General features: G+C 41.5%; 1 protein-coding gene across 1 annotated transcript in view; it reads left to right on the top strand.

The window, feature by feature from the left end:
- LOC105524760 overlaps positions 1 to 11,396 on the top strand; it is a 31,715-nt gene extending 20,319 nt beyond the window's left edge. Inside the window, 3 exon segments of the mRNA XM_011960154.1 lie at positions 8,371 to 8,454; positions 11,086 to 11,338; positions 11,341 to 11,396. Of these exon segments, the coding sequence (XP_011815544.1) occupies positions 8,371 to 8,454; positions 11,086 to 11,338; positions 11,341 to 11,396 (393 nt within the window).
- The last annotated feature ends 844 nt before the right edge of the window (positions 11,397 to 12,240 follow it).

The raw sequence follows: 12,240 nt of genomic DNA, 5'->3' as shown, positions 1-12,240 counted from the left end.
TTCATTCTTCATTATTAAACATGATGTAAACTGTTGGTTTTATTCATAAATTTCCTTTGTCAGATTGAGGAATGTCCCTTCTATTCCTAGGGTTTGTGAGTTTCTATCAGGAATGTATGTTGAATTCTGTCAAATGCCTTTTTTATATTTATTAAGATAATCATATGGTTTTTCCTTTCTAATCTGTTAATATGATGAATTACATCTATTTCTTTTCAAAATGTAAACCAACCTTGCATCCCTGGCATAACCCCTACTTTGTTATGATGTATTATCTTTTCTACCTATTACTGAATTTAAACTGTTATGTCTATATTCAGGAGGGATATTGGTTTGTAGAGAATATTAATAGTCCTATTTTATTATTAAGAAAATAGGGACACAAAATGATTAATAAACATTCTATAACATTAACAGCTAACTGTCAGGACCAGGATTTGAACTAAGGTCTGTCTAGTTTGAAAAATTTTACATTTTCCATTGTAACATACTCTTTCTCAACTAAAACAGTGCAAGAGCTACACTTAGTTTTTAAGTATGCTCATTGATGAAGCAAACCAACCAACCAAATAATGATGTTCTGTAGAGAAAAATAAACTGTTTTTCCTCTGACGTCACACCACAACAATCAACACAGAAGACTCTGTAACCAAACATGTGGGAGTTTCTCCCCACACATGAAGCAAGTAATCAATTCTGTAGCAGACATCAGCTGAGTGTCATCCTGGAACTCAGTTCAATTTTGATACTATCTACCTGGAACTAGTGTCAGATCCTACAGGTTGAGCACTCAGCCCCACATGACTGCTCCCCACTTCCAACATCAATTCCAAGCCTCAAGTTGTTTACTTGTGCCTCTGACAATTGGCTGTAAATTGGGGGTTCCCAAAACCCTTCCTTGAATTTGATTAATTTGCTAGAGTGGCTCACAGAACTCAGGGAAACACTTACTTTACTGGTTTATTATAAAGGACATTACAAAAGAATTACAAAGGATACAGATGAAGAGACGTACAAGACAAGGCGTGTGAATTAGTCTGTTCTCACATTGCTAATAAAGACATACCCAAGGCTGGGTAATTTATAAAGGAAAGAGGTTTAATGGACTCACAGTTCCACATGGCTGGGGAGGCCTGACAGTCACAGCAGAAGGCATGGAGGAGCAAGTCACGGCTTACATGGATGGCAGCAGGCAATGAAAGAGAACTTGTGCAGGGGAACTCCTCTTTATAAAGCCATCAGATCTCGTGAGACTTACTCACCATCACGAGAACAACATACGAAAGATTCACCCCCATGATTCAATTACCTCCCATTGGGTCCCTCCTGTGACACATGGGAATTGTGGGAGCTACAAGTCAAGATGACAGTTGAGTGGGGACACAGCTAAACCTTATCAGTATGGGTGAAGGGACATGGTGCTTTCATGCCCTCCCCAGGCACTCCACCCTTGAGGAACTGCAACCTGTTCAGCTACTGGGAAGCTCTCCAAACTCATTCCTTTGGGGTTTTTATGGCAGATTCAGTATGTAGGCATGACTGGATAAATCCCTGGCCATTGGAAATCAACTTAACCTTCAACCCCTCTTTCCTCCTCGGGGGTTGGAGCTTGGGCTCAAAGTCCCGACTGTAAACCTGCACTGATCTTTTTAGTGACCAACCCCCTTCCTAAAGCCACCTACAGGCCCCTCAGCCACCACTCAACTCATTAGCTTCAACAATGAAGCTCATTAGCTTCAACAATGAAGAGGCCAGCCCCTCCACACCTATAGGTATTTCTCATCAGGTGGGATGAGAGACTGAGAAAAGAAATGAGACACAGAGACAAAGTATAGAGAAAGAACAGTTGGGCCCAGGAGGCCGGTGCTCAGCATACGGAGGACCTGCACTGGCACTGGTCTCTGAGTTCCCTCAGTATTTATTGATTACTATTTTCACTATCTCGGCAAGGGGAATGTGGCAGAAGAACAGGGTGATAGTGGGGAGAAGGTCAGCAGGAAAACATGTGAGCAAAAGAATCTGTGTCACAAATAAGTTCAAGGGAAGGTACTATGCCTGGTACATATGCCTACTATGCACGTAGGCCAGATTTATGCTTCTCTCCACCCAAACATCTCAGTGGAGCAAAGAGTAACAGAACAGCATTACCACCAGCATATCTTGCCTCCAGCCACAGGGCAGTTTTCTCCTATCTCAGTATAGAAAGAATGTACGATCAGGTTTTATACCGAGACATTGCATTCTCAGGGACATGCAGGAGATGGAGGCCTTCCTCTTATCTCAACTGCAACAGGCCTTCCTCTTTTACTAATCCTCCTTAGCACAGACCCTTTACGGGTGTCGAGCTGGGGGATGGTCAGGTCTTTCCCTTCCCACGAGGCCATATCTCAGGCTGTCTCAGTGGGGGAAAACCTTGGACAATACCCAGGCTTTCTTGGGCAGAGGTCCCTGTGGCTTTCCACAGTGCATTGTGCCCCTGGTTGATTGAGAATGGAGAATGGCGATGACTTTTACTGAGCTTACTGCCTGTAAACGTATTGTTAACAAGGTACATCCTGCACAGCCCTAGATCCCTTAAACCTTGATTCCATACAGCATATGTTTCTGTGAGCATAGGGTTGGGGCTAAAGTTACAGATTAACAGCATCTCAAGGCGAAACAATTTTCTTGGTACAGATCAAGATGGAATTTCTTATGTCTTCCTTTTCTACATAGATACAGTAACAGTCTTATCTTTCTTTTCCCTACAAACAAAACACACCACTTTGAAGAGTCCAAGAATGTTAAGTGCCGTAAGCCAGGAAACAGGGAGGAAGGCCAAATACATATTTTGTAATATCACCTATGTAAATAAACAATATATAAAATTTACATTTATTTATTCCCATCAATTACCAACATATTTAACATGATATCCTAAGTAAGGCCCATTAGCTGAATACTGGATACTGGATACCCTTCAAAGGGAAGCAGTCATTAGTCACATTGTTCAGTTCTTTCACACCCTGTGGCACCTTCAGCAGCTGAGCAGCTGCCTAAAGTCCTCAATGCTACAAGGTCAGACATTGTTTATCTTACATTTTAGAGGCCACTTCTGCAGCTAACCCAAGCTTAGGTCATTACAAAGTAAAGAATTCTCCCTCCTTTCTCCAAGAAAAGACACACAGTGGTAGTTACAGCCTGGGATTATGTCCTGGGATCAGTCATGACGATTCACTCCATTAAACAACAAATATTTACAGAAGGCCTATTATGTGCCAGGCACTATTCTAGGTCCTGGGGATACAATGGTAACACAATTGACAAATTCTTACCTTCATAGATCTTATATTCTAGCAAGTGATGGAGTAACACATCTAGTTCAGTTTAGGGAAAAATATACTGGAACACTTGAATGGGAAGAAGGGCTGAAGGGGATGGGTTACAAGGTATGTCTGCATCTATTGAAACCCTCTCCAGGTAGCACAGCCCACTCAAGAAAGAAGCATAAGGTATTCCTTCCTGGTGGATGCCAAGCTCTAAGACTTCCCTTATTATTTGTTTGTTCATTAAGCTTTGAATTACAGTGATATTCAGACAGTCAAAAGTAGAGAGTATAATACAAAGAACGATCAAGTACTCATCAGCCAGCTTTGATATATATTAATACAAGATAATCTTGTTCTTCTATATCTGCCTCTATTCCCACTGTTCCTGGATAATTTGTAGTGAGCCTAGACAGTAAGTACTGTCATTTATAAACATTTCAGTATGCATCTCTAATAGATAATCATTATTTTAAAAAAGCAATCACAATATTTTATTATACTTAAAAATATTAATCCCTTAATATTATTAAATATTGTCATATTCATATTTTCCTGGTTGCTTTATATTTTTAAAAATTGATTGTTTGAACCAGAACTGAAATAAGATTCCTACTTTGCATTTGCTTGAAATAACTTATAAATCTCTTTTCTTTATATACTTCCTCTACTTTCTTTCTTTTTAACCCCTCCATTTTTGTTGTTGAAAAAATCAAGCTATTTGACTTAGAATTTTCCAGTCTGGATTTCATTGCGTCCCATGGTGTCATTTAACATGCTCCTCTGTCCTTTGTATTTCTACAATTTCTTTCATCTGTGTCTTTCTCCAGTCCTTTCTTTTCATATTTCTAGTTATTTTCTAAACTGTGCCATCCCTCTTTTCAAACTTTTTTTCTCCAGTCACCTTACTTCTGAGCTTTTTTCTGATTCTGTGGTATGTTGTTCTTTCATAGCTTCTATCATTTTCGTAATTTTCTTTAACTTGTTTCATAACATTTGAAATGTTTTGTGGGCGTTCCTTTCGGACACCCTTTCATCGTTTGTAGGAATTTTATTCTGCTCTTTCTTTTCTTTTTTTCCATGCTAACTTTTTATACGTTTTTACCACAATGCTTTTCTGTTGTTTATTTTCTAAATGAAATGAATTTTCCTATACTTTTAGGAGTGAAGGGTATGCTGGGGCAACCTTTCTAGTTCAAAGGCTCTAGAGCTCCCTCTCCTGTTCCTTTCGCAAGGAAATAAAACAAAAATCTCCAAAGGTTTTGAGAGCTGCCTCTTCTGCTCTGCCCACCCCCCATCCCATTTATCTGAATTTTTTTTCCTTGCCTTTAGTGATCTGCCTAGATATTCATCAGTGCAAGGCTTTGTATTGGCAGGGACTCTGTTCACTTTGAGAATATATGGAGCTGAAATCACCCCAACACCATCAGACCTTATTGTATCACAGTCTCTTACGCTTAACCACGTATTGGGTTTTCAGATAGCTCTCCTGGTTTTGGTTGCTGTACTCAGATGGTCTTGCTGTGCCCGCTGGTGAATACCTGCAGGTGATTGTGATTCCCAAGCTCTCAGTATCTTCAGAATCACAGTTTTTTATCACTTGTCTTCTTCCGGCACTAATGCTGCTACCATTCAGTTCTTGAACTGTAAATGCTTTGCCCAGACCTGTTAGTATTTGGTGTCTGGGAAGATTACCTCTCTACCAGTTCTGTTGTGGATACTGTCCATGGCTCTTTGGGCTTTACTGTTCTAGATGCTGTTTCTATTTTATGGGGAGATCTGGGAAGATTCTGAGACTACCTAGCCATTTCTTTTCCCCTTTTTAATTCTTCTTGGTACTCAGTGCTACAGTTTGAGTATTTGCCTCCGTACTTCAATTCATGTTGAAACTTAATCCCCACTGCCATAGTATTAAGAGATGGGGCCTTTAAGAGGTGGTTTATGTCATGAGGGCTCCACCTTCATGGATGGGATTAGTGTTCTTATAAAAGGGTTTGAGGGAGTCTGTTAGTTCCTTTTTGCCCTTCTGCCATCTGAGGACACAGCAACAGCTGCCCTCTGTGGAACAGAGATGGAGGTTTCACCAGACACAAAATCGGCTGGCACCTTGATCTTAAACTTTCCAGCCTCCAGAACTGTGAGAAATAAATTTCTATTATTTATAAATTACCTAGTCTAAGATATTTTGTTAGAGCAGCCCAAATGGACTAAGACACCCAGTGATCAGTGCAGATTGATTAGAAGTTTAACTCGATGAAATATTCCAACTTGGGAACAGGTTTTTCTCACAAGCTCCAGGAGCCATGACCCTTCCTTCATTTGGTGCCCTTGAGAAGGTGGCTAAGACAAGAAAAAGTAGACAGAAGGAATACCAAGGGTCAGCTGTTGGGTTGAGCATAGCTCTTAGAACCTGCCTCAAGGCCAAGTTGTTGAGTCCTGCCTCTGACACGTCACTTCTCCTTTGCTGGCCAGGCTCTGAGAAGAAGACAAATAATCACACAGGAAGAGAAAAGAAGACAGTGCTAAAAACAAAAGTTCCATCTCTCACCTTATACAAAAATAAACTCAAGATGGATCAAGGACTTAAATCTAAGACCTGAAACTAAAAATTCTGGAAGATAACATTGGAAAACCCTTTCTAGACATTGGCTTAGGCAAGGATTTCATGACCAAGAACCCCAAAGAAAATGCAATAAGAACAAAAATAAATAGCTGGGATTTAATTAAACTGAAGAGCTTTTGCACAGCAAAAGGAACAGTCAGCAGAGTAAACAGACAACCCACAGAGTGGGAGAAAATCTTCACAATCTATACCTCTGACAAAGGACTAATATCCAGAATCTACAACTGACTCAAACACATTAGCAAGAAATAAACAAACAAATCGTCCCATCAAAAAGTGGGCTAAAGACATGGACAGACAATTCTTAAAAGAAGATATACAAGTGGCCAACAAACATATGAAAAACTGCTCAACATCAATAATGATCAGGGAAATGCAAATCAAAACCACAATGCAATACCACCTTACTCCTGCAAGAATGGCCATAATCAAAAAACCAAAAAATAATAGATGTTGGCATGGATGTGGTGAAAAGGGAACACTCCTACACTGCCGGTGGGAATGTAAACTAGTACAACCACTGTGGAAGACAGTGTGGAAATTCCTTAAAGAACTAAAAGTAGATCTACCATTTGATCCAGTAAGCCCACTACTGGATCTCTACCCGGAGAAAAATAAGTCATTATACAAAAAAGATACTTGCACATGTATGTTTATAGCCACACAATTCACAATTGCAAAATCTCACCAAATGCTCACCAATTTTTCCATAGGTTATTGGAAACCCAATACTCACCAACCCAAATGCTCACCAATCGAGTGGATAAAGAAACTGTGATACATATATGATATACATATGATATATATGATACACATGATATACATATGATATATATGTGATATACATATATAATGGAAAAGTAGTCAGGCATAAAAAGAAATGAATTAATGACATTCGAAGTAACCTGGATGAGGTAGGAGGCTATTATTCTAAGTAAAATAACTCAGGAATGGAAAGCCAAGCATCATATGTTCTCACTTATAAGTGGGAGCTAAGCTATGAGGATGCAAAGACATAAGAATGACACAATGGACTTTGGGGACTCAGGGGGAAAGGGTGGGAAGGGGGTGAGGGATAAAAGACCACAAATTGGGTCCAGTATATACTGCTCGGGTGATGGGTGCACCAAAAGCTCACAAATCACCACTAAAGAACTTACTCATGTAACCAAACACCGTTCCCCAATAACCTATGGAAATAAAAAAATTAATAAAAAAAAAAAAATTCTAGGAAACCACCTGGGAATTTCCCAGCATAAAACACCCCCAGATTTGCATTTGACTTCAGTTTTGTACTATTGGTGGGGGAGCCACACAGCTTCCCTCCCACCTCCCAGCCCCTCCCAGCCTCTGCCTAAGCTCCATTTTCTTGTGCTTCCTGGGTGGTGCAGGGTTGTGATGTCTTGAATACCAAGAGTGAAGCTGAACATATGTGAACCTTTCCTAATCCTGCTAATCTTTCTTCAAAAACCTTTCTCAAAGTGTAGGCAACATCCAGATTGAAAAAAGAGAGTGTGAGTGAGCCTGAGCATTTTAATGACAAATAATCTTTGTCCAAGGGGGAGGGGCGGCTACCTCAGCTGGAGATGGAGCTGATGAACTGCAGCAGGTAGAAATAACTGCCGTATTACCTCATGTAATCTGCACCACTCAGGGGCAGATGAGGTCTGAATGCAGGAAGAAATCAACTTCGCTTTTAAACTGGAGACTCTGCATCCGTGACAGCTATTAGGCGGTAATTAGTTGTGACACAGAATTACCAGCCGCACAATGGTAATGGGAGCCTTACGAGGCCTTTGAAGCTGAGTAGAGAAACTGAATGGATGCTACTTGCGATTTAAAAAGTCTGTTCAGATGTGAGCATGAGTTAAGACTTCACCCTGTCCCCTTCCTCTGTCCTCACCATCCTACAAATAGTGAACTGCTCCAGAGAATGGCTCCCCACAGCTGGGCAAATGACTCCCAGGGGCTTGTGTTTCTCAAAATGGATCAGGTACCAACAGGTCCTTGGATTTTACCCAACCGAAGGGAGGGGACTTTGTAGATTCTTTTTGACAGAGTAGAATCATAGAGGTCTAGAGCTACAAAAACAAAAACAAACAAACAAAAAAACAAATAACAACAACAGCAACAAAAACACAAAGGAAAGAGATTTGAGGACCAACTGAGACAACTCAGGGCTCTAAAACTGAAAATCAAAATCGTGCCCCGAGAGATATAAACTCAGAAATAGCTTTGTCACGAGGCAGACATGCAGGGCTGGGGGATTGAAATGCTAGTTTGGCAGAGATGGGTTTGCCGGATACGCAGCCTCTTTTCCTGCAGGCTCCAAGCCCTGGACAAGTGAACCCCAGAGAGCAAAAATGTGGTGCTGTGCCCTGCCCCCTGGGGCATCATCGAGGGGAGAGCTGACAGCAGAGCAACTCCTTTGGAAATTTGCAGGTCAAGGTGCTGGAGGAGTCTCCCGGTGAATCGTGTAATATGTTCATCGCTGTCTTTGACAAGATCTGCCTTCTGCCCCACCAGGTGAGAAATGAAGGATTGCAGGGAAACAGTTAGGGATTTTGAACTTACTCCTTGCTAGAGAAGCCAGACTGGTAAGGACATTCACTAATTAAACTTTGTGGGTGGTTTTATTTCTCCCATATTTTAAATAAGGCTGCTATTTTGAATATCTGTGGATTCATCTTAAGTTTGACATTTGTCATACTGTCTAGCTAAATATATATACAGATAGGTAGCTGGATATAGACATATATCATACTATGTCATATGCATAAAACTTCTACCTATATATTTGTAGATATAGATACATAGATGGGTTGCCTTAAGTAATTAAAGGTATTTGTATAAAATTGAGCTAACTTCTCCCATTGTTTAAGCAAACTGTGCCCTCTTTGCACAGTGATAGACTTTTTTTTCTTTGAGACAGGGTCTCACTCTGTTACCCAGGCTGGAGTGCAGTTGCACAATCTTGGCTCACTGCAGCCTTGACCTCCTGGGCTCAAGTGATCCTCCCACATCAGTCTCCCAAGTAGCTGGGGCTACAGGTGCACATCACCATGCCCGATGAATTTTTGTATTTTTTGTCAAGACAGGGTCTTGCCATGTTGTCCAGGCTGGTCTCAAACTCCTGGGCTCAAGTGAGCCACCTGCCTCGACTTCTCAAAGTGCTGGGATGACAGGGGTGAGCCGCAGTGCCCAGTTGATAGACTTTTTTCACCTGATAATTTTACTCATTTCACCTAATGTTACCCCATCTCCATTTTGCAATTGACTTGCTGTGTCACCTTAGGAAGATCACACCCCTGGGGCCTCTGTCTTCTTTTCCTTAAGCAGAGATGATTAACCAGTCCACTTGGAAGCATTCAGGTGCTTGTTTCAGAGGAAGTTTCAGTAAGGGTGGCCCTGCTGACACCTCAATCGCAGACTCTGGCCTCCAGAACTGTGGGACAAGATTTCTGTTGTTCTAAGCCACCTAGTGTCTGGTACTTCATTACTGCAGCCACAGGGGACTAACATGGTATGTATCCCATTCCTAGTTATTGGAAGGATTTAAGATGGTTTCAAACAATACAGCAAGTACAAGACAATTGAAGTTAGATGTAAAGAAATTCAAGGTGAAAGTGAATGGCAAGTCCCAGGATTATAGCATTATAATTTCCTGCACTGAGGCCCTTCAACTCCATTTCATTCCAATATATAGAAGTGATAGGACAGGAAGAAAAAACCTTAAGGAATGATACTTAAAATGCATAGTTGATATCAAAATTGGGTAAGTAGCATGTCCTTGGGCAAGAAACAAGAGAAACTCAACATGGAGGTGAGGCTGAATCCACAAGTCTGCTGGCTTCCGGGTCTGGATACAGGAAAGGCAGTTGCAAGCTCAACTCCTGTGGGATAAGAAGGACTACAGGTGTCCCAGGTGTGGCAGGTGACCAGAGACAGGCTTCAAACTAAAGACTGAGACTTTAGAATGCTGGAGACTGAAGATTGCTACCAATCTGGGACTATAGCCACTAGGTAACTGTACACCCGGGGAGGTGGGAGGAGGCAGAGGGGCCTCACAGCCGTGCCCTAGGACAAGCTACCAGCAGGAAACTCCATATCCTCCTAGCCCCAGCTGCCATGTAACCTCTGCTTCTGGTCTGGGGAACATGAGGAGATGTGTGTGATGGCAGCAGGGGGGTATCACAGAAAGCAAGGAAAGGAGACTCCCCGTTAAGATAACTCTACGAACTAAGATTTCAAAAGGAATGAAGGAAGCAAATGTTAAGAAAGAGCAACAAGTTTTAAAATATCAACAACCTGGAGAATGAATTCCTAGAGAAATGAAAATAACAGCAAAATAGAAAAATGACTTTCTAATAAATGTGGTTTAGGTTCTCCCAGAAATGAAACATGAGAAATTAGGAAACAAACAGTGGCAGAAATGGAGGAAGCACAGGTGAACATGAACAAAATAAAAAATCCTTGGAATGAAAAATATGGTTATTGAAATACAAGATTGAAGACATAAAATCAAGCTCCATACTCAATGCAACTGAGAAGGGAATTAGTTAACAATGCTCGAGAATTCACCCAGAATGCATCTCAGAGAGATAAAGAGAATAAAAACTATGCAAGAGCAGTTAAGCGACTTAGAAAACTGGTTGAGAGGCTCCAACATACACCTCATAAGTGTTTCAGATGGAGATACATAGAAAACTCAGGTGAGAACGTTTAGAATTAAAGAAAGACACAGAATTAATGTTAAGTTCTCTGCTACCATGTTTACAATCAGTGCTGCACCATGACACACGAATCTTCACTTGGTCGTAATGTAATGAAATGCAAAGATAGAGCGATCTTATGAGATTTTAGAAAGAAGACAAATACAAATAAAACTTAAACGGAGAACAGATGTCACATTTGCAGGAATGGATGTCAGGAGACAGTGAATCAATATATCCAATATTATTATTAAAAATGGGAGGAGTCCTGCAGCCAATTAAGCCGACTGAGTTCCTTTCCTCATGGGGGCCCAATGTGCAATGGCTGCAAACAGCAGCTTCCCTGGTAGTGATGCAGCCTGTTTGTTGTATGGGTTGCTCTAAGGGACCTTGGAGACAGACCTTTCAGATGGGTGTTCATGTTTCTGACCTTGCACTACCCCAGTGCAGGCTCCAAGCAGGCATGCGAGGTGCCATTGGAAAGCCCCAGGGCACTGTGGCCAGGGTTCACATTGGCCAAGTTATGTCCATCCGCACCAAGCTGCAGAACAAGGAGCATGTGATTGACGCCCTGTGCAGGGCCAAGTTCAAGCTCCCCAGCCGCCAGAAGATCCACATCTCAAAGAAGTGGGTCTTCACCAAGTTCAATGCCAATGAATTTGAAGACATGGTGGCTGAGAAGCGGCTCATCCCAGATGGGTCAAGTACGTTCCCAATCGTGGCGCTCTGGACAAGTGGCAGGCCCTGCACTCATGAGGGCTTCCACTGTGCTGCCCCCTCTTAATACTCACCAATAAATTCTACTTCCTGTCCACCTTAAAAAAAAAAAAAAGCCTTCACTTCAATTACCCCTTTTTCTTACGTACTTTGTCTGTTATTTTAGTTTTATCCTGATTCCCTCAATAAACATTATTAGTATATTAAAAAATAAAAATAAAAAATAAAAAAATAAAAAAAAAATGGGAGGAGTGATATAGACTGAATGCTTATATATCCCGAAAATCCATATGTTGAAATCTAATACCCAATGGGATGATATTAGGAGGTGGGGCTTTGGGCTATGAATAATGCTGCTATGAACATTCACGCACAAGTGAATACATCGTGCCTGGCCCAATTTTTGTTGTTTTAAGCCTCCCAGCTTTCTCATGGGATACATATGTTCCCATGACATATGTACTACTTCACGTAGTACAGGCCCCCGAATGGGATTCTGGACCAGCGAGGAATGAGAGACGTCATGGGGATATTTGGCAAAATTTGAGTGGGGTCTGTGGGGTGGAGGATGAGGCTGTATCAGTGAGGACGTCCTACATGGGAAAGCTGTGTGCATACATGTGTTCATTCCCCTTGGGTATATACCTAGGAGTGGAATTGCTGGGTCATATGGTGACTCTATGTTTAGCCATCTGAGGAGCTGTCAGACTATTTCCCAAGGCAGCTGCACTGTTTCTTTCCCACCAGCAATGTATGAGGGTTCCAACTGCTCCACATTCTCGCTGGCACTAGTTATTCCCTGCCTGTTTGGTTCTAGCTGCCATGGGGGTGCGAGTGCTTGCTGACTGTGGCTTTGATTTGATTCACTCTGATGGCTGATGAT

Source organism: Colobus angolensis, unplaced genomic scaffold (genome assembly GCF_000951035.1).
Source record: "Colobus angolensis palliatus isolate OR3802 unplaced genomic scaffold, Cang.pa_1.0 Scaffold506, whole genome shotgun sequence".
In the NCBI taxonomy this organism is placed as follows: Eukaryota; Metazoa; Chordata; class Mammalia; order Primates; family Cercopithecidae; genus Colobus; species Colobus angolensis.
This window is presented reverse-complemented; position numbering and strand designations above follow the sequence as displayed.